The sequence below is a fragment of the Meles meles genome, chromosome 6 (assembly GCF_922984935.1).
Source record: "Meles meles chromosome 6, mMelMel3.1 paternal haplotype, whole genome shotgun sequence".
In the NCBI taxonomy this organism is placed as follows: Eukaryota; Metazoa; Chordata; class Mammalia; order Carnivora; family Mustelidae; genus Meles; species Meles meles.
Window position 1 is genome coordinate 115,191,705 of NC_060071.1, and position 22,432 is coordinate 115,214,136.

The following is a 22,432-nucleotide window of genomic DNA, read 5'->3' on the forward strand; positions in this document are numbered from 1 at the left end:
TTCCTGTCTCACATTGAGGTCTTTTATCCATTTTGAGTCTATTTTTGTGTGTGGTGTCAGGAAATGGCCCAGTTTCATCTTCTACATGTAGCTGTCCAATTTCCCAACACCATTTGTTGAAGAGGCTGTCGTTTTTTCCATTGGATATTCTTTCCTGTTTTATTGAAGATTAGTTGATTAAGTTGTGTTTCTAGTATGTCCACTTGTGCAAATTACCAGAAAAAAAACTCACCAAAAAGTCTTTAATTCTACTATGGTGGTGGTTGTACAAGTCTGTAAATAGAGTAAAACTCATTCAGTTGTACATTTAAATTAGGTGAATTTTATGGCATATAAATTATCTCAATAAAACTGTTAATAAACAGGCAAACCATAAGAGACTATGGATTCTGAAAAACAACCTGAGGGTTTTGAAGGGTCAGGGGTGGGAGGTTGGGGGAACAGGTGGTGGGTAATAGGGAGGGCACGTTTTGCATGGAGCACTGGGTGTTGTGCAAAAACAATGAATACTGTTACGCTGAAAAAATAAATAAATTAAATTAAAAAAACTGTTAATAAACAAAAAAAAGATTCTCTAATTTCACACATAAGGCTACTAAATATCCTCAGAATTTAAAATAAGGCAAAAGCACCTACCAAAAGTTCCCCCAACCTCCCCAAAAAGAATAAAGTTGAAAAGATGAGCTCTTCCATTAGTGAAACATGGCACCCCAAAAAATGGTTTATAAAAGAAACTGATATTTGGTCAAATCCAAAGTGACCTGAACAAAATCGCTCTCAACGAGATATCTGCACCCTCAATTTACAGTAGCCAATATATGTCAACAACCTGTACCATGGAAAGAAGAATAGAGACTGTGATACACGATCCTACCCACACATCCACAAGATTATTCAATTATAAAAAAGGAAATCCTACCTTTTAGGATAACATGGACCTCAGGGCAAATGCTAAGTGAAGTAAAAGAGAAATACTGTAAGATACCTACAAGTGGAATTTTTAAAAGCCCACTTCATATACGTAGGATAAAATGGTGATTGCCAGGGGGTAAGGATGTTGGTTAAAGGGTATGAACTTCCAGGTATAAGATGAATAAATTCTGGGGATCTAATGTTCAGCATGGTGACTATAACAATAGTTAAGTGAGCAGATCTTAGGGGCACCTGGGTGGTTCAGTGGGTTAAAGCCTCTGCCTTCCGCCCAGGTCGTGATCCCTGGGTCCTGGGATGGAGCCCACATCCGGCTCTCTGTTCATCCGGAGCCTGCCTCCCCCACTGCCTTTCTGCCTACTTGTGATCTCTGTCTGTCAAATTAAAAAAAAAAAAAAAAAAAGCAGAGCCTCTCAACCTCAGCACAATTAACATTTTACACTAGATAATTCTGGGTTGGGGGGTGCTATGCATTGTAGGATATTTAGCAGCATCTCTGGCCTCTGCTCACTAGATGCCAATCACACTGACCCACAAATTATTATTAACGACAACCACAAATGTCCCCAGACATGGCCACATGTCCCCTAGAGGACAAAATCATCCCAGATTGAGAATCACTGCTTTAAAAAAAAAAAAAAAAAAAAAAAAAAGATCTTAAATGTTATGGCCACACAATGCTATTGTAATCATGTGAGAGAATGGAGATATTAACCTTACTAAAATTATTTCATAATGTGTACCAAATCTCAAACTTGCATACTTTGTGTTAATTCTGTCAATAAGACAGGGGAAAGAAACAAAGTGACGCGTACAACTTTACTTCAGAGCTCTCCAGGGATGACTGCACCGTGAGCACATTAAGAACGCAGCTTGTTTCCTGGAGCAGAGTGAACGCCTGCGGGGAGGGAGCGTGTGCCTTGGCCGGTGGCTCGTGGGTTTTAAGGCCCGCGTCCTCTCCAACCCCAGATCTGCCCGGGAAGCTGACAAAATTCAGGCTTGCAGAGCTGACGTCCCTCCCCGCACGGTCACCCCGAGGCACTTGGAGCCACACTGCGCTCCAGCTCAGAGAGGCCTAATACAGCGCGCTGGCTCCGACCCCGGCAGAGCAGGCGTCACTTGAGATTTTAAACCGGTGACGTGCGCTATCCTGACCCCAGTACTCAAAATAGGGGTGCGGGCCCCACACCAGTTTGACAGCGTCGGGGGCAGGAACGCCAGAAGGAAAGCCGCCTCACGTCCTGCGGGTTTCAGACCTGCGGGCCAGCCCTGAACCCCACCAAGTACTGCGCGGGAGCCTGCCCAGGTGTTTTCCTGGGAAGCCGCGCCCTCAGACCCCGGGGCGACACCTTGGCGAGCCCAAGCCAGCCCAGAGGTACAAGCCTAGCTCCCGCGCGCGCCAAACAGTTCTCCCGCGAGATCGCCCCTCGGGCTCCGCCCGCTGCTCCGCCCAGGAAGGGATGGGATCGAAACTAACCCCTCTTCCGCGAGTTCCCCGCCCTACATGAAGACGCAATCCGAAAGGGCTTCTTCCAGCAGCCAATCATTTCCGGCAGCCACTCATCACCGAGTTCGTTCGTCTTTCCGCGGCATCCGACTTCCATATCCCGGTTCTTCGCTACATTAGGCCTTTCCGTCCTAACGGACTGCGCACGCGCATCGGCCGGGGGAGGCGGGGGTGGGAGGGGCGCAGGCGCAGAAGCCGTATCTCCGGGGTAGTCCCTAAACACGTGGGTTGGGTTGTCCCGCGCGAGGTGGAGCTAGTGGATCCTCAGTTTTGGTGGTGTCCATCGTGGGCAGCGGACTAATAAAGGCCATGGCACCGGCGGAAATCCTGAACGGGAAGGTGGTCTCCGCGTAAGCACCTGTCATTGTTGTTAGGGCATGTTGGGCTGCAGGCGAGGGTTCTGAGCAGTGTGCAGGTCCCCACGTTCCCATTTTTTTTGCTGGAGGTACACATGTAACGCAAGAGTAAGGCCAGCCGGGTGGGGAGGGAGGACATAGTATTGAACTCGTTACACCTGGAGATCGGTCCCCAGCGGTCAAAGAATGGGGTCTTGGGCACAGTCCGAGTTTCTAGAAGGGCTGCCCGGTGTCTGGGCTCGCTGGCTGTTGTGTTTTGGACTTAATTCTTAATTGGCCTGAGTGTGCTCCCTAAAATACAGCTGCTGACGGCTTTTTGCCAGAAGAGTGTGGTTGGGACTGTCTGAAGCGCCATAGTCAGAACTCATTAATGCAGTTTACCCCCTCACGCTGTAATTCAGCGGTGAGGAGACAGATTAATGAGGTGAAAAAACTTGACAAGGTCACAAGACTGATTAGTGATGGAGGGACTACTTCCAACGCTGGCTTTTTCCACTACACCTGAGTCATTTGCTAAGTGGAATCTAATAAACTTCCTTTTCCTTCAATTTCATGCTCTTCTAAAAACCTCGTCTTCCTCCAGGCCCTAGAGTTACTTTCAAGTTTGGCTCTTGAGTCCTGTGACTATTCCCTATTGCATTTGACCTCCTGCAGGAAATCCAAAATGTTTAGCTAGTGGATATGATTGCCAAACACTCCCAGGAAGTACACCCTGCTTCTTTTTGTCTGGGAGGTGACTGGTGGAGAAATACCAGAGTAGAAGAGGGAAGGGTATATCTTGTGTGACTCTCCTGAAAGTTGATCTTGGGATCTTTGACCTCATCAGTTACTTAGTAGTTGCTGTAGTTGGCAACAGTAATTGCCCTGTGAACCTGCCAACTCTGTGAGTAGAGGTCTTTGAGTGTGTTAGGGAGTTGTTGTTGGTGAAACCCACCCTGGGGCAAAATGATTTTGCCTCGAAGGTAGAGATGGTGGACAAAGGTGAGATATACAGTAAATGGTAGTGAATCCTTCCTGTTGGTAAAGAGGAACTCCAGACTTTTAGACTAGAAATCACAATTTCTGTCTGACTGCTTTTCAACTTGTGCTGTGCTAAACTGCATTGTTTCTGCTTGCCTTTGCTTTTTGTTTGCTTATATTCAAACCTACTCCCTTTACCAGTGGCTTTTCTGATAAAGTCTTTTTAAAAAAAGACAGGGGCATCTGGGTGGCTCAGACGTTAAGTGTCTGCTTTCGACTTGGGTCACGATCCCAGGTGCTGGGATCGAGTCCCACCTCGGGCTCCTTGTTCTGCGGGAAGCCTGTCCTCCCATTCCCCCTGCTTGTGGCCCTTCTCTTGCTGTCTGTCTCTCTGTCAAATAAATAAGGAAAATCTTTTTAAAAATAAATAAATAAATAAAAAGACTGAAAAAATAATTTAGACTTGTTTCCTGGCAGGCCACTGAGAATAGGTGGTCAATGGATACGTTTTTGAGGAGTAGAGAGAAAGTTAAATATGTCTGTTTGCTCCATAAAGGCAGATACATGCATTGTCCTGTTTATGTCTATATCCCAAACACCTAGAAACTTTTTTTCACTCCTTAGTGGTTGTGTGGCTTTAAGCAATTTAGTTAACCTGTCTATACCAAAACTTCCTCGGATACAATAAAAATAATATCTGGGCTATTGAGTTGTTAGGATAATTGAATTAATTTTTAGCTGAAAAGGATTTAGAATTGTTCTGGCACATGATAAGTGTTCAATACATGTTAGTGGTGTTAATGATTAAGTTAATGTATACATGGATGATTGATTATCTTTTTGACAGTGATAGCTGCCTTGAAGTCAATTTCAGTGGTTGTAAACATGAACTCAAAGTCACTCAGGGAGCTTTTTGTTTTTATTTATTTTTACTTAACTATGAATACATAACTTAATGAATTTTTTGCAACTGAACTTACCGAGTAACTAGTACCCAGATCAGGAAATGTCATTGGCACCCCAGAAGCCCTCCTTCCTATACCCTCCAGTCACCACCGCCAACAAAGGTAATCAATATCGTGACTTCTGACACTGTAGATTAATGGTGCCTGTCTTTGAACTTTATATAAATGGCATTGTACTGTATAAAGATTTCAGTGTCTGGCTTCTTTGAATTAACATTGTGTTTCTGAGATTAATTCATGTTGCATGTAGTTGTAGTTCATTTACTCTCATTGCTGTATTGTATTCTACTGTATGAATTTGCCACTATTTACTCATCCATGGACACTTAGTTTCTAGTTTTTGGTGGTATGAGTTGTAACTGCTATGAGCACTTTTTTTTCTTTAAGATTTTATTTACGTGAGAAAAAGCACAAGCAGGGGGAAGGGCAGAGGGAGAGGGAGAAGCAGACTCCCTGCTGAGCTGGGAGCCCATCACAAGGCTTGATCCCAAGATCCCAAGATCATGACCTGAGCTGAAGTCGGTTGTTTAATTGACTAAGCCACCCACATGTCCCATGAGCCTTCTTTTACATGTCTTTTAGTGGAACATACACACATTTTTGTTGGTTACGTATGTAAGAGTAGAATTGTGGAGTAGTAGGACAAATATGTATGATTGGTTTTAGTAGAAATTGCCAGTCTTTTCCAAGATAGTTTTGCCAATTTAGTCTTATAGGGTACTTGTGAAAAATATCTGTGCCTGGGTGCCCACACTAGACTGGTAATTGGAATTGCTAGCAATAAGCCATTGAGTTCAAATATTCTCTAAGTCTTTTTTTAAAAGCTCATTTCTGTGATTCTGATGCATCCTGAAAGTTGAGAACTGCTTATTTAAAACCTTAGGTATAAATCTAGTTCTCATCATCAAAGTATGGTAGTGATTTGGTTATAAGGATTGAAAGCATTTTCTAGAAAAGACTTTTCAGGTACTGGAAGGGTCCCGCTACCCAGCCTGCTCAGAGTTGACTGGGCTTAATTTTTACATTGCCCTGTGGTAATCAGTTCCTACTAACACAATGTAAGCCTAAAGTCTCTTTGTACTTAACTGAAGATCTTTCTTTCATGTGTTAATAAGATGGCTCAGAGACTGTCAAACCTTGGGCCCTTGACCTTCATAGAGAGCTGGACTCCAGAAGCTGGTACTAGTCACTGTTCCTCAGAAGGAGGGAGCTTTGGAAGGGGGGACAGCTGTCTTGGCTCATGGGGCTGCAATAGGCTTCTGACTCAGGCTCTGGCTCTGGGGGAATCTGCATAAGAAGGCACTTCTTACAGCTTGAGTAGGCCGGACTCCCCTGTGGAGAGGCTCTGGGAGGGTGTCCCCACCTGTCCTCCTACTAGGTCAGGGACACTCTTGAGAGGAAAGGTAAGTGAATGTCTTCCATGGCATCCAGGAATCCTGGAGTCCAGGGAAGGGGTCCCCTCTTCTCCAAATTTGCAGGTTAACTTTCTTGGTTGCGGGCAACTCCTGGTTCTCTCCAGGGATAAATCTGCAAGCCTTCAAGGGCCCTGGGCAGTCTTTTCCCTGATACAGTGTTTGAACTGTAAAATCTCTTACTTGGAGGGAGAAAGAATGAGCAGGCCATGAGTTCTACAGTCAGAATTTCTCCAAAAACCCAGTCCGTTCAATCCATCCCATCCTGCTGCTGAAAGCGATGTGATTTGGCCAAAGGTCACTAGGCTGGTCAGTGGCAGAGGTGGCCCAGTACATGGTGTTTCTCATTGTCAGGCACTTACTACTTTGCGAGAAGGAATTTCGTAAGCTAATCTTTACAGCAGTCTTCCTTTCACGGCCATGTCTCCCACTTTGCTGAAAAAGGCCCTCCTTGAGTTTGGTCTATTTTCATTATTCTTCTTTTATATCTTATTTGGAGCCAGGACTAGACAGAGTTCATCATTCCAGATTCCATCTCTGCCTTTTTGACTCTGTGGGGAAGCCAGTTGCCCAATTAGCTCCCTTTAGAAGGAGCACCCCTTTTCTCCCTTGAGGGGAGTTCCAGTGCTGCAGTCTTGAGTTTGACATTTGGGAGAGATCTGAAGGTTAAAGGCAAGTGTGTGTCCTTTTTTGATATTTATTCACTTTTTCAACAGATACCTGTATGCAAGCACTCTTCAGAGCATAGGGACTGTGGTAGTGAATAGCCTAAATCCCTATTTTTGGAGTTTGTGTCCTCTTGGGTAGATAGTGACAATAAAATAGGTACAAAAATGTGAAGTGATGAGAAGTGCCAAAGGGAAAACCAAGCAAAGGAAAGGAATAGAGATTTCTAAAGCACGGGGGAATTGTAATTTTAAATGTGGGAATTAAGCTCATACTTACTGGAATAAGATGACTTTGGGGCAAATAGTTGAAGGTGGTGGCGCTGTGGGCCTCCCAGTGTAATGGGGAAGGGAGTTCCTGACCAAAAACACAGCTTGTGTGATGGACCTTTGACCTCACTGGTTATTAAGTGGCTGCCTTGGGGTCAACAGTGATGGCCCCAGAGAAGCAGACTGAGCAGAGGAGCTAAGTGAAATACACTGTGTGGTGAGAGCCCACCCTGGCTTAACAGAGGTATCCTTTCAGAGATTATTCAAAGGTGGGGCTGGGGGATGCCTGAGTGGCTCAGTTGGTTGGGCACCTGCCTTTGGTTCAGGTCATGATCCCGGAGTCCTGGGATCTAGGCCCCTGTCATACTCCCCCTTGCGTGGTGGGTGGGGAGCCTGCTTCTCTCTCTCCCCCTCTAACGCTCCTCCTGCTTGTGCAAGCGCGTGCACGCGCTCTCTCTCTCTCTCTCTCTGTCAAATAAATAAATAAATAAAATCTTAAAAAGTGATTTTATTCAGAGATGTGGAAATTAGATGGAAGAACCACCCAGAATTGGTTTTTAGGCTAGAGATTACAGTTCTTACCTATGTGTTCTTTTCAAAGTGGGCCTGCTGAATCTTGTGTGATTTGTTTGCCCTGTGGTACTGGAGGCCTCCGTTGGTAGCATTTTTCTTGGTCAAGTCTTCTTTCTGGAAAGACTGGTTGTGAAGAGATGGGGGTTTTCTGCTTGTCAGGCCCGAGAGAGAAGGTACTCTTAGTAGTTTTTGTAGGTTGAGCCAAGCAGGTTGGGTAAGTCTGTGAGCTCCCTGCGGGCAGTAACCCTAGAGGTAGATACAGTGCTGCCTCCTCTGGGGATCCCTAGGTAACTTAGTTTACCTCTTTGTGCATTAGTTTCCTCCTCTGTATGTTGGAGAAGTAATGGCACCTAATTCATAAGGTTGTCGAAATTAAATGAGTCATTACTGATACAGCATTCAGAGCAGTCCCTGGCACATAGTTAAGTTTTAATGAATTGGTGCTTCGGAAGTACCTGTTGAATAAACAAGTCGTGTTTGTATTTATTCAGGCTGTATATTTGGCAGTTGGCTTATAACCTTGAACCTTAAAATTAGAATTTATCCTGCGGTCACAGATAAAAATGGAACCAGGGCTACACATTTAGCCCCCGGGGTCAGAAGAACTCTTTCTGGAAACAGAATTAGCAGGGAGGGGCTACTAAATGTTTATGAGCTTTTTATGTTGTCCTGTAGATAAGATACCTGTAGACCCTTTTGTGCTTAAAAAAATTTGAGATCCAAATAATAAAAATAAAATAAAATAAATAAAAATAGTGATATCCAAAGTGCAGGCCTTTCAGAAGTTGTCTTGAACCTTTAATGCCCAGGCTGGCCTGAGTCTGGAAGCCTTGCAGGGGAGCAGGAGGGACCCTCTGTGAGGTTGTAAATAGTCCATGCAGCCAGGCTCTGGAGTCTAGTTCTCCCTGGCGGAGTCTGGGGCTGGCAGCTGACTACTGTGACCATGGCACTAGCCATGGTGCCTGAGGACGTGGTCAAGAATGAGTGTCCTCATCCATCAGGAAGATTGGTGTCAGGATTGGGACAGTGGGGCTTTGAGTAGGGGTGAGTGGTCCTCTGTTAATCTCCATTTGCAGGAACACGGAGGAGGGTCCCTGCAAAGGCTTCTTCTCCTTCCGTTGACCCTGGTAGGGGCTGGGCAGCGAAGAGATTAAGGCATTGTGTCGCCAGGGCAAGTCAGTCAGCCTCACTCTCCTCCTCCATGCTGTGGGGGGTGGCGGTAGCCTTGTTTATATCCTGGGTTGTGTTATAGGATTGTATTATAGGGTTGTATATAGGATTAAAAGGGTGTGTAATGTCAGGCCCTGGGAACAAGCCTGTGTGCTGGTATCTTTGTGACTGGATTCTCTGACATCTGATCCATCGTGCAGAATGCCTCAAGTACCCCTGTGCCCTGCACTTTGCTCCCTCTGCTACTTTCCCATAATGCATCGCTGGCACCCTGTAAATCCAGGAGCTTGAAGGAGTGAGTGGCTAACAGTTCCACAGGCAGGATCCCTCAGCCATCCCGGCGACCTCGCCCTTCATTTTGCAGTTTCTGAAACTTTGGCCAGAGGACTAACGTGACCAGGAGTACAAGGCTGGTGGCAGGGACTCCATGTGGCATTCTCCTGCCTTGCCAAGGGCTTGTCACTTGCTTGCTAGAAAGAATTGCAAGCTTGTATCCACTGGATTGGCTCTTCCTGTTAGGAGATGAATGGGCTAATTAATCTGTTTGGAAGGCTTCCAAACTGCCTCTATTCAGAAAGTCATTGTAAAGATTGGAGACAAGTCAAACCTTGCTTTGTGAGCTAGGGTTTTCTTTTCCCCCTTGATGAAAAGCTCTTCCCCTGGAGCCTGGGCAGGAGAGGTACAGCTTTGAGTTGCTGGTGCTTGAGGAGTCCAGGAAATAGGGAGTTTTTTGGTAAAAGGTTTTGCCAGAGCCTGTTGAGAAATTTATCTTCACTGACTTTTTTTTTTTTAAAGATTTTATTTATTTATTTGACAGACTGATATCACAAGTAGGCAGAGAGGCAGGCAGAGAGAGAGGGAGGAAGCAGGCTCCCCGCCGAGCAGAGAGCCGGATGTGGGGCTCGATCCGAGGACCCTGAGACCATGACCCGAGCCAAAGGCAGAGGCTTTAACCCACTGAGCCACCCAGGTGCCCCTATCTTCACTGACTTAACATGATAAACGATCTTTCATTTTGGTGCCCAAGTACTAGACCCTGTTTATTTAGTAAGCAGCCTTTTAGACCTAAGCCCTTTTTACCCAAGATTTTCCTTTAGCCTTGTCTAAAAGCAGAAAGCTCAGGTCTTTGTGAGGCTTTTCTCAGAGCTCTTAGTCTACTCTTTCCCTCCAGGTGGTGGCCCCTTGTCTGCCACCTTCTTTCCACATTCCCCTTGGATGATGATCCAGAGGCCTGCTTGGGACCATTATCAGCGCTGATGGCCACACCTGTGGTTAATAGACTAATTCTGGGTGTTGGGCTATCACAGATCCTCATATTTGGGGCCATCAGCCCGTGAGGTCTCATAGCTCACCAACTAATGCTTACAAAATGGTGGCCTAGAGGCCACATAGAGGTTTTCTTGGGCTTACAGAGTTATTTTTAAAAATTGGATTGCTTCCCAACACATTTATGTGTGTCGTCATATCCCCAGATCTGGATGCCTGACATTTTGAAAGGAGATGGAAAGTTTAGCAATGCTGTACTCTCTATTCTTTCTGTCGCAAATTTGTGGGATCAGAGTGGAAGCTGCCCCACTCCCATGTGAGGGGGAGGGAGGTGGAACCGCATTGTTCAGGAATCCTACCACACCTGGTTGTGTTCCGCCTGAACTCCCGCAGTGCTTTTTCTCTTTCTGACCTCCCTCTAATGCACTTTTTTTTCCTCTCTAATGCACTTTCAATCCATTTCTAAATTCCTACCCTTTATGAAGCCTGTCTTGACCAGTTCAACCGAGTTTCCCAGCTCGGTGTGTTCTTTCTAGGTCAGTGTTTCTCAAATGGGGCCAGTTTTGCCCTTTTCTCCACCTCAGGGTGCGTTTGGTTGTGTCTGGAGACACATTTTTGGTTGTCATATGGGGAGTGGCTGTGTCCTAGTGGCATCAAGAAGCACAAACCAGGGGTGTTCCTACCAAGCATCCTACAATGCACAGAGGAGCCCCCCCCCAACAAAGAATATCTAGCCCCAAGGCCAGTAGTGCTGAACTGATAAACCCTGATTTAGAAACTCACAGTAAGTAGTTATTTTATGATTGTGTATATGGATGACCTGTACACCCACTGGGAATCAGAAGATTCTTTAGAATTTTATACCATTTAGCCATTTTCTTGTCATGAATATCTGGCAACTTAACCATCCTTAGGTCTTTGAAAGAGTTTGAGAGAACTGGGTGGAAGAATTTTACATTATAAATTTTTATTGGGGCATAAAATAGATTCACATTAAGCTTTCAAATACATATTTGAGGTACGTGTCAAGCTTAGTATATATTTGCATTAATTATAATAATTCTTATTTTAAATATTCTTCAACATAATGAAGGAAAGTACTGGTATTAGTTGACTGTTCTGTATACTGATACAATGTAGCTGTTACTATTATGTCATGTAGCAGTGAAAACAATCAGTTTCTGAAAGAAGGTAATTCAGTCTTTAAATTTGACTTAACTAGGAATTTGAAATACATGTATTTCTTGGAACACTAGGTGGCCTCACAATCACAATGGATTTTACAAGGAACTACATGGTGGTAGTTTTTTTTGGTTTTGTTTTTTAAAATTTGAAGTATTTTTTTAGCAGTATAAAAGTTGTTAAGGACAAATGAAATAAAACAACAAATGAACGACATGAAAATAAAGCAAATAAAACATTTGTGTTGTACTACACTGTTAAAATCTTATAGCAATCATCTGTTCTTGCAGGGGGAGAAGCAAAAGACATTTGTGTTCTTTAGAAAAGCCCTACATACCAGGGGCACCTGGGTGGCTCAGTGGGTTAAAGCCTTCCGCTCAGGTCATAATCCCAGGGTTCTGGGATCGAGCCCTGCATCAGGCTCTCTGCTTAGCGGGGAGCCTGCTTCCACCTCTCTCTCTCTCTGCCTGCCTCTCTGCCTACTTGTGATCTCTGCCTGTCAAATAAATAAAATCTTAAAAAAGGAAAAGAAAAGCCCTACATATCAAAGATGAATGTCCTTCCTTTTTCTCTCATCAGTTGCAAAAAGCTCACTACTCTGTGTACCTTTGAGAATCATTTGAAAATCATTTGAGAATGACTCTAAGCTTGTGCTACATTTCAGTCTTAACTGAGGCAGCTTTTATTTTCATCATGTAGGTTTCTTAGTCAGAAATTTCCTACTGCCTCCTCTTTCTACCTGTAGCTTCTGTTGAAATGTCCCTGTTGGGTTATATTTCAGCAACGCTTTTTTCCTCAGTCATAAAATGTCCAAAAATTGAAAACGAACTGTCGTGTTAAAGAACAAGTTGTAATTTGTAGTGGACTTTGCCAGGAATAATTGTACGAGACTTTGGGCAATTAGATACTAGTAAAAGATCTGGGTGACTCTCAGGGGTATTAGGACTCTTCAGGGGTGATGTAATTCTGTAGGGATGTGTACCTTTGACTTCTATTGATTAGGCTCTTTTACAGCTCTATGTGCCAGAAGTTGACTTGAGGAAAACCAAGAGTCATGCACATGACTCTTGGCTGTAGAGATATAAACACATTTTGACAGGTTGAAATAGAAATGATTTCTACCTTAATTTTCGCCCCTTAGGAAAAAAAAAAGATAACCCCAAATATTGCATTTTATTGGCCAATAACAGCGCTTCTCAACCTTGGGTGACGTTAACATGTGGGCTGATCATTGCTGCCCTGTGCACTGTAGGATATTTAGTTGCGTCTCTGGCCTCTACCCACTAGATGCCAGTAGCGACTTAGTTAAAACTGCGTCTGTGTTTGTGTACATCTAATTGGCTATGATTATTTTACTAGTATCAGTCTAACAGGACCAGAGACTGTAATGGTTTACTGCTACTTTGTCTCACCACATTCACTGGTACTCTAGTACAGATTTCTCCTACATTGAGATTGAGATGTATCTTCCCTTAGGTTTTAGAGAATGTTGATGCAGGATGGTGAGACTCTGGCATTCGGAGGTCTACTATTCAGGGATCAAGGGCGTCTTTCCAAGTGCCTATTTCTGCCTCACTTTGCCCCAGAATCTTTACCAGGATAGTGTGACTCATGGGCCATGGCTAGAAATCAAGGCATCTGCAACTCAAGGAAGTTTCTGTTGATTTAGGAGGTTTCAGTGATTTAGAAGTTGCTCTAGCATTTTAACTGTCTGGAAATAAGGAACTGTAAAAACTGAAGAGTTTCCTACCATTTAACTCACTACACTACTAAAAGAAAGGTAGATGAGGGAGGGAGAGAGGGTTAACTTTTCTCTCCACAGAGGTCTTCTACAATTTCTTAGCCTCAGGCATGCTTGACACTTGGCTTTTTGGTTTTTTTTTTTTTTTTTTTTTTTTTTATTTATTTATTTGACAGACAGAGATCACAAGTAGGCAGAGAGGCAGGCAGAGAGAGAGGAGGAAGCAGGCTCCCTGCTGAGCAGAGAGCCCGATGTGGGACTCGATCCCAGGACCCTGAGACCATGACCTGAGCCGAAGGCAGAGGCTTTAACCCACTGAGCCACCCAGGCGCCCCTTGGCTTTTTGTTCTTATACGTTTCATTTCCAGGTTCTTCAGTTAGTGGCCAGACCAGAAAACCAAGATGGGGGTGGGGGTGGTGGGGGGGGATTTCGAAGGGACCTTGGAAACCGAATTCAACTGCCTTGATTTTTTTTTTTCCTTGCTAGAGCAGAAGACTTTTTGCCTATTACTTTAGTGTTCTGAGCTGTCTAATTCTTGATTGTGGTTTATGTGTATTTTTAAATGTCTCATTGCTATTCTGATCATGTCTTATGACGAGGCCTAAAATGTTCACTTTTAAACAAATCTTTCTAGTTGAAAGAATATCCCTGCTAATGCAACTTCAAAAACAGCTTCTTAGAAAAAGTTTAAGGGATTCAGTGTAACTGATCTCAATCTATTATCTTTTTTAGGAAAAAATGTGCATACATGGACATATTTTACATTATAGCACAAAAAACATAGAACCTGGGTGGCTCAGAGGGTTAAGTGTCAAACTCTTGGTTTCGGCTCAGGTCATGATCTTGGGGTGGTGGGACTAAGCGCCATGCAAGGAGTCTGCCTGAGATTCTCCCTTTCCCCCTCCCCCTGCTCATACACACACTCTTAACTCTCTCAAATGAATAAATACATCTTAAAAAAAAAAAAAAAAGACAAGATACAGAACATTTTGTTGTTTGCTGTTAACCTACTGGGCTGAAATATTTTCCACCTATACCACCGTGTAGTACTGGGATCTCATAGCTTGCTACCTGCTGGATAAAAGTATTATTTTTAGTTGTCTCTAGACTCCCTTCTTCAGGTCTCAGATGGCCATTATTCTAGAACCCTTATAAGACTTGGTGGATAAATTCACAGTATTAGTATGGAATCTGCCCTGTGACTTAAAATACTTGTGGTCGTCAGTTCTTCTGACTCTATTTTACAACCCCTTCAACCTCAGAGTCATCTGCAGCCCTGGCATTTTCTCTGTGCTTCATGTTAATACATCTGGAATCCAACCAACTTCTTGCCAGCATACCATACAGTAGTCCAAGCCACCATCACCTCTGGCCTGGGTTTTTGCAATTTGAGTAACTTCTTGCCGGTGTTCCTGATTCTCACCTTTCTCCTGATCGTCTCTTCCCAATTCAGCCAGGAGTAATTCTTCAGAAATGTTAAGTCCTATCATGTCAGCAAACAAGAATAATCCTTTAGAAATCCTAAGTCCTATCATGTCAACCCTGTTTCAGGTCCTCTCAGGGCTTCCCATCACATACACAATAAAAGACAGGCTGCCTCAGTCTATCTCATTTGGTTACTGCTTCTCCTTGGACCTCATTTATCCACTCAGGGCCTTTGCTCTTGCTGTTTTACTCTCCCGTTGGCTCACAGAAAGCCCCAGGACTGCCCAGAGCCTGTTTCTGCATCTTTGGGAAGAGGAAACCCTCTCGTCTCTTGGTGTCCAACATTACTGAGAATCTCAGATACAGATTTCCCTGACAGTTTGAAAGTACAGCATTCCAATGAAACCTTTCACACACGAAAGTGGCTCAAAGTGAAGAAGTTGTTACCATTAGCTCATACGGAAAATTTTTGAGCATTTCCAGACTCAAAAAAAAAAACCTCTCTTAGGCTTTTCTGATACCTTAGGACACATCTCACTAGGAGGTGCACAAAACAAATTGAGGTAGAGCACAGATGCTCATGGACACAGTTCAGAGCTATAGGGGCTCGAGGCCGAGAGGCTGAGTTCCCCAGGAAGGAGCCGAGTAGTGCCTCTGTAAGAGCTTGCTGCAGAACAAATACTGAATGCCATTTTTTTTTTTTTTAAAGATTTTATTTATTTATTTGACAGACTGAGATCACAAGTAGGCAGAGAGGCAGGCAGAGAGAGAGAGGAGGAAGTAGGCTCCCCGCCAAGCAGAGAGCCCGACGCGGGGCTCCATCCCAGGACCCTGGGATCATGACCGGAGCCGAAGGCAGAGGCTTTAACCCACTGAGCCACCCAGGCGCCCCCTGAATGCCATTTTTGTTTTTTACTTTTTTTCATGAAAGTGAATATCCTCTGGGGGCACCTGGGTGGCTCAGTTGTTTAGTGGCTGCCTTCGGCTCAGGTCACGATCCTGGAGTCTCAGGATCAAGTCCCATGTTGGGCTCCCAACTCAGTGGGGAGTCTGCTTCTCCCTCTCCCTCTGCCCCTCCTCCCCACTCCCACTTGTGCTTGCTCACTCTCTCTTAAATAAAATCTGAAAAAAAAAAAAAAAAAATCCTCTGGATTTGTTTCTGGAAAGTGAAGTGGAGAAACCTGAAATGTTGAAAAGCAGAGGATACCTGTATGGAGCCACTACAGCTGCTGTTCCTTATTACTGTCTTCCATTCTGCCTAGAGGTGGTTGCTCCCCAAACCTGCCTCCCCGCCCAGTGAATTTTGTTTGGGTTGGGAGGGTTAAAGGAGAGCCGGTAGGAACCTGTGTCTAGCCCTTTGCAGTTTGAATAACTTCTTGCTTGTGTCCCTGATTCTCCCCGTTCCCCTTACAGTTTGTTCCCAATTCAGCCGGGAGTAGCCCAGCACTCTGTCCAGTCACCCGGGGAAGCAGCCAAGACTAGGACTGCTGGGCCCTTTCGGTGGCAGGCCGGTGAAAACATGGCGGCTCCAGTATTTCCTGTTCTCTCGTGTCAGAGCAGAACTGTGGCCTCTGTTCGGGTCAAATCCCGGTGAAAGAAACTCCCAACAGTCTATTCATTCTTTTGAACTGTATTATTGTATAGGATAATTGATGCAATTGATTTTTAAAAAATAAGGTCACTAGCTAGAAATACAGTTTTGAACTCTTAAATATGACTTCTTGTATCATTCAGCATTCTTAACGTTGATGAGGCTAATCCAAATAACCTATTTGTGCCTATTTATGTCAGTGGTTTGGAACTGGATCTGGAAGTAACCACATTAGAAAGAGGGAGGAGATGTTTGCTAATGTCCCTATATAGTTATATGTCAGAGATGGTTAAGATGAAGAAAGGCAAATGACAAAAGTGCTCCTTCACCAGAGACAGAGCCTGTTCAAGTTTGTGACTGTATCATAACTGGGCAAAGTTGGACTATTTTGAATGTTTACTTATGGGAATGATTTAATGTACTTGATGTCCTGTTGTATTGTTGAGAAATTTCATGTTTCATGAGAGGTTATTCTTTTTACCTTGCGTTAAATTCTTTTGTGAGGAAAATTCTTTTGCTAATTAGAATACAGTTTTTAAGTTCATACTGACTTTGGAGTGGGATTCATTGATTATGATTCAGCCTTATGTGAATACCCTGTGATCATCTTACCAGGGAAAGTTGAGCGGGTGTGAGATCTAGTTCTTTCCTGCAAACTTTTTTCATATAGCACCTGGAGAGAGGAAATGCTGAAAAAGATGAGGATTAACAGCCTTCCAGAAGTACTGGTTCAAGTTTCTATTTGTTCACTGTGTGATTTTGAATGCCATTAACTAAAATGTTTTTTTTTTTAATATAAATTCAGTTAATTAACATATAATGTATTATTTGTTTCAGGGGTACAAGTCTGTGATTCATCAGTCTTCCATGATAACCCAGTGCTCATTGCAACACATACTGTCCCCACTGTCCATCACCCAGTTACCCCATCCCTCCTGCCCCCCTCCCCTCCAGAAACCCTCAGTTTGTTTCCTATGATTAAGAGTCTCTTATGGTCTGTCTCCCTCTCTGGTTTTGTCTTCTTTAATTTTTCCCTCTCTTACCCTGTGATCCTCTGCCTTGTTTCTTGAATTCTACATATGAGTGAGATCATATGATAATTGTCTTTCTCTGGTAACTAAAATGTTTTAAACGAATAGTTCCCCATACCTCATAGTCCAGTCAGTATCATCAGGAGTTAGAAAAGACCCATGGTCTGCTTGAGTCCTGGAGAATGGATGGGAAGTTCATGGTACATCCTGTATCACATAATGTCTATTCAGTGAAGGTGTTTTGAATTTAAGAGAGAAATGCATGTAATAATCCACATGGCTTACTTGTGCTTGAAACCTTTAATGTTAATTCCAACCTTTCCTTTTCCTCTAGGCAAATAAGGGAGAGACTGAAGAACCAAGTCTCTCAGATGAAGGAGCAAGTTCCTGGTTTTACACCAGGCCTGGCAATTTTACAGGTATTGTGATCGTGTTATTTCCACTAATATCTTCCTCTCCAGACCTCTCAGTACCACAGCTGTCCTTTTGTTTTGTTAGTTTTCTGCGAAACCTCGTCCTGTCTTTTTAGGCCACCCTTCTTCAGCTCAGCTGTAGATGTCGATGTGTCCTGGCCGTCCACTCTTCTGTCTGGGCTCCTTTTCCCTAGTCCAGTGTCTCTTGCCCTTTGGTCTCAGCATCGCTTATACTTGTCAGAATTTAAGACCTTAAAGAGTTTTGTTTATATGGATTTACCCATTGAGATTTACTGTATTCGAAATTAAGATAAGTTTTTAAATGTTTATACATTTAAAAATGCCGGTAGTAAGTTTATTACATGTTAGCATAAGTAACATTCTTAGGAGAAAAAATAACTTTTGAAAAACAAAATTTAGTGAGAAGAGGGACATTAGTTTACATTTTTGCAAAAACGCAAAATTTTCTTATTATTATCTGGCTTAATAGAAGACAGCTGGATTCCCGTCTGCTGCTGCCTTGAGCCTTTTGCCACATGCTGGCTTGAGTGAAATAAATGAAGAAAATCTGGTTTCCTATAAACGTATAGTTGTAAAAGGGGGGAAGGGTGTTTTCAGTTGTCTTCCCGGAGAAGTGTGGCTGTTTTTCTTTGTTACTACAACAGGACCCTGTAAAAGTTTTTACAGGTTAGTCGCGGCGTGAAATTGGAAAGTGTGCGGGTGAACGTCCCTCCTCAGCTACCTCAATATCTGTTGTTTTCTCTTGTAGTTTGAATGGCTGTTTACCCATGCTTGGTTTGTTTTGTCCTTCATCTCTCATTTGGAAAATCATGGTTCACTGAATTATGCAGCTCTTCCAAGTGTTAACACATTTCATTATGCAATATAAAGAAAGTCACAAGGGTTAATGTTGCCAACAAACTCACCAGAAAAAGTCTCCTAATTATTGAGAAGTTTATCAAGCTCCCTGGAGGGGATAAAAAAAATTTTGATTTTCACTTGACAGCGCAGATTTTATCATTGGCAACAAACACTGTTAGCTGTTTTCCTTGAAGTAGTGAGCTCACTTTGTCCAGTTTTGAGAAAATATTTGCCAATACTCAAGCGTGAATAATCACTGTTCGTCGGTTTTTTCAAATAAAGATAGTGTTCTGTTTAAAAATGCAACAGTTTTGCTTGCAAGGGCAAAAAGCACAGGCTTTTCCTGGTGACAACTCTCTGTGTGGGACGGAAGTGCTTCACGAATGCTTCCCAGTTCTCGACACAGGGTATTAAAAAGACATATATGCAAGGCTCAGATTTCATAAAATGAATCATTTTTACTGCTTCATCAAGAGCACTTTTTTTTTTTCCCAAAGATTTTATTTATTTATTTGACAGAGAGAAAGATCACAAGTAGGCAGAGAGGCAGGCAGAGAGAGGTGGGGGGAAGCAAGCTCCCTGTCGAGCAGAGAGCCTGATGCGGGGCTCGATCCCAGGACCCTGAGACCATGACCTGAGCTGAAGGCAGAAGCTTAAACCACTGAGCCACCCAGGTGCCCCAAGAGCACTTTTTTTTTAAAGATTTTATTTATTTATTTGAGAGGGAGTGAGAGCAAGAGCCAGAGAGAGAGAGAGTATGAGCACAAAGGGGCAGAAGGAGAGGGAGAAGCAGACTCCCCGCTGAGCAGGGAGCCCCACGTCGAGCCACCCAGGCGTCCCCCTCGAGAGCACTTCCAAGTGAAATTGGCATCTGTTTTCACTGAGTGTGTGTGGTGTGACTAGTACAGTTTGGTGCCACTGCCTTGATTTCTACTATGTCCCTGGCAGTCTTACCCACTGTTAACCTGTGCATTGTCAATACAGATATCAGTCCTACAGTGAAAAAGGCATATGACGTCGTAGTATCATGATAAAGCAGTCTGGCACTCACAGAGCTTCTGAAGGAGTCTTGGAGTGCCCCCCAGACTGTGTGAACCACGCTTTGGGAACCCCTACCCCAAATCTGGCAGTTTAACCTGGCTCTCAATACCAGCTCTAGGTCAGTAGCTTCTAAACCTGGGTTTCTTCTGAATTCTAGACTCTCGGTTTTTAGGACATCTCTCATTTCCCTTCCTTCTCTAATCTCCTTTGCTTACTGTTCCTCATTTTCCTGGTACCCAAACCATTTTAATGCCCCAGCCTCTTTTCCACCTGTTCTTTCCCTAAGTGAGCTTACCTAGTTCTTCCAGCTGCCTGGGAGAATCCTTCCTGATTTAGGCCCCTTTCCAGGGTTCTTCCCTGAGCCCCTGATTCATCCCGTAGGAGGCATTCAACAAATATCTCTCGTATGAACAGATGGACAGATGCACATTTGAAGGGTTGATGTGGATGACAGGAGACTGATAACTTTCACTTGAAATGCCCTTCAGAGATGCCTGCTTCCTCACTTCACATTTCTGTGTGTGTCTACGCGCTATCATTTAATCTCTTGCTGAGTTTCTATACTGTGTTCATCAAGAATATCAGAGTGAATAGTTCTTAAATATTTTCCCCCATTGCTGTTCATTATCTAAAAGGCCTTAGCTGAGAAGAAAATTACAAAGGCCTGTGGTTCTGCCTGGTGTGTTCTCTGCTGTGGTGGGTTTTCCCCTTTTTTTGTAAATGAATGAGAATCAAAGGTATGTAGTGGGCGTTCACGTGGTACATCTGGGAGGCCAGTTATTTCTTGGTTTATTCTTGAGAATTGTTTGTTGTAGAAAGAGTAAATGTGGTAGGCAAGAACTTTATTTCTGTAAACCTTTCAGAAGGTTTCAGAAAGGATTTTTTTAAATTCCAATTTTAGCAGTATTACGATTTTTTTCCTGTTTATAAGATTGACTTCCAAACTTGTATTTTAAATTTGTTGATTGCAAGTGTTTTCATTACATAAACACTATTCTGCAGCTTGTCTTCTGTGTCCTTGCCAATAAAACAGTGGTAGAATATTGTAATCTTGCACTTCAGCACCAAAGTCAACATCTTTCCATGATGCAAGGCCTACACGTTATGTTGTAATCACATCCCTGCTGCCTCAGACCTCTTGTTTTCTCCCTGCTGGTGACTGACACCATCTTCCCACACACTCAACCAGAAAGCCAAGCTCTTCTCTTTAGGATTTCTCTCCTTCAGTCCCTTAGATATAGGGAAATATCAGGCTGTTGATTGTGCCTCTCATAAACTCTGGGAAACTCTTCCCTTTCAGTTTCTATTTCTCCCACCCTCTGGGGCCACTACAGACACCTGCTTACAGGTTTTAGGCTTCTGATCTGGACACTTCCTGTCTGTCTTTTCAGCTACAACTGAAGGACCGGTCATAATCCATCCAACCACACCCACCCTGTCCTTTACAGAAGGGATGACAATATGTACAGGGTCTGTCCCTTCCCTCTGCCTCTCTCCCTTTCCCTGCTCATACTCACTCACTCTCTTCTCTCTCAGAATAAAATAAATAAGATTAAAAACAAACGAACAACAAAAAAGCCAGGGACAAGTAATTTGTGGTCCATATCCAAATGCTGCCCAGGTTGGAAAGGGTAAGAATGAAGCAGAAGAATATATGACAGAGTATATGGCCCCCAAAAGCTAAAATATGTACTCTGACCTTGTACAGAAATGGTTTGTAGACTCTTCGTTTCAAAAAAAAAAGTCCTGAGGCACCTGGGTGGCTCAGTTGGTTAAGCATCTAACTCTTGATTTTGGTTCAGGTCATGATATCAGGGTCATGGAATCAAGCTCCACATTGGGGTCTGCTCCAAGCATGGAGTCTGCTTAAGATTCTCTCTCCTTCTGGGGCACCTGGATGGCTCAGTGGGTTAAGCCTCTGCCTTTGGTTCAGGTCATGATCACAGGGTCCTGGGATCAAGCCCCACATCAGGCTTTCCGCTCAGCGGAAAGCCTGCTTCCCCCGTCTCTCTCTGCCTGCCTCTCTGCCTACTTGTGATCTCTCCCTCTGTCAAATAAATAAATAAAATCTTTAAAAAAAGATTCTCTCTCCTTCTCCCTCTCCCTTCCTCTGTCTTTAAAAAAAAAAAAAAGTCCCTAGCTTGTTCAGGGATAGGACCTTTTTAGAATAATATAATTCACCTTTTTAGAGGAAGAAATTAGCATTACTGATAAAATGTTTCAGTGATTTTCTTGATAAATTGATAGGATTAAGATTTGTTCTCAGAAACCAGTCTTCCACCTACTCACTTGACTGTCAGTCAAGAATCTACTGTTCTCAACTAAACATTCTTTCTGCATCTAGTGCTAGGCTATCAGTGATTGCATAACCATTTTCGGCTACCAAATGTCCGTACTGCTGTACCTGGGTGGCTCAGTCAGTTAAGCATCTGCCTTTGGCTCAGGTCATGATCTTCGGTTCCTGGGATTGAGCCCTGCGTCGGGTTCTCTGCTCAGTGTGGAGTCTGCTTCTTCAGTGGTCTCTCTTTCTCTCTCTCTCAAGTAAATACATTTTAAAAATTTAAAAAAAAATTTAAAAAATAAAATGTCCATACTGAGAGCCTTTGGGTTGGCTTTTAAGAGATCTTTTCCTTTGCGTTAGGATTATAATAAAACTTTGATAGATGTTTATAACTGTTACATTTTCTTTCTTAAAACTGGTGGCAGCTTTGAAATTTATGGTATGTTTGAGTTTTTTAAAGATTCTGTTTTTAAATAATCTCTGCACCCAATGGGGGCTCAGATTTACAACCCCAAGATCAAGAATTGCATGCTCTACCAGCTGAGCCAGCCAGGTACCCCTGGTTTTGGAGTTTTAGAAAAATTCTTTTAGAAACCTATAGCCAGAAAACAAGTTACCTATAAAAGAACCACAACAAAAGACTTGAGACTTCTCTTCTGTCACACCAGATGCCGAAGATAGCATCTCTGAAGGAGAACGTTGTGACTCCAGATTCAGCCAAGTGAATCCTGTCAGGGCAAAAACAGCAGAAAGATATCTCCAGATAGCATAGACTCAAAAAAAAAAAAACC

At 43.4% G+C, this 22,432-nt stretch overlaps 2 protein-coding genes across 2 annotated transcripts in view; one reads left to right on the forward strand and one right to left on the reverse strand.

Moving 5' to 3' along the window:
* The window catches only part of LOC123943124 (girdin-like), a 45,446-nt gene extending 42,877 nt beyond the window's left edge, over window positions 1-2,569 (reverse strand). The window contains exons 1-2 of the mRNA XM_046007008.1: window positions 2,408-2,569; window positions 233-273 (exon numbers count right to left, since the gene is read on the reverse strand). Coding sequence (XP_045862964.1) covers window positions 233-273; window positions 2,408-2,534 — 168 coding nt within the window. The 5' untranslated portion in view covers window positions 2,535-2,569. The remainder of the gene's footprint in view (window positions 1-232; window positions 274-2,407) is intronic.
* A 64-nt stretch (window positions 2,570-2,633) lies between these two features.
* MTHFD1 (methylenetetrahydrofolate dehydrogenase, cyclohydrolase and formyltetrahydrofolate synthetase 1) overlaps window positions 2,634-22,432 on the forward strand; it is a 58,193-nt gene continuing 38,394 nt past the window's right edge. Inside the window, exons 1-2 of the mRNA XM_046007005.1 lie at window positions 2,634-2,787; window positions 17,380-17,464. Of these exons, the coding sequence (XP_045862961.1) occupies window positions 2,747-2,787; window positions 17,380-17,464 (126 nt within the window). The 5' untranslated portion in view covers window positions 2,634-2,746. The remainder of the gene's footprint in view (window positions 2,788-17,379; window positions 17,465-22,432) is intronic.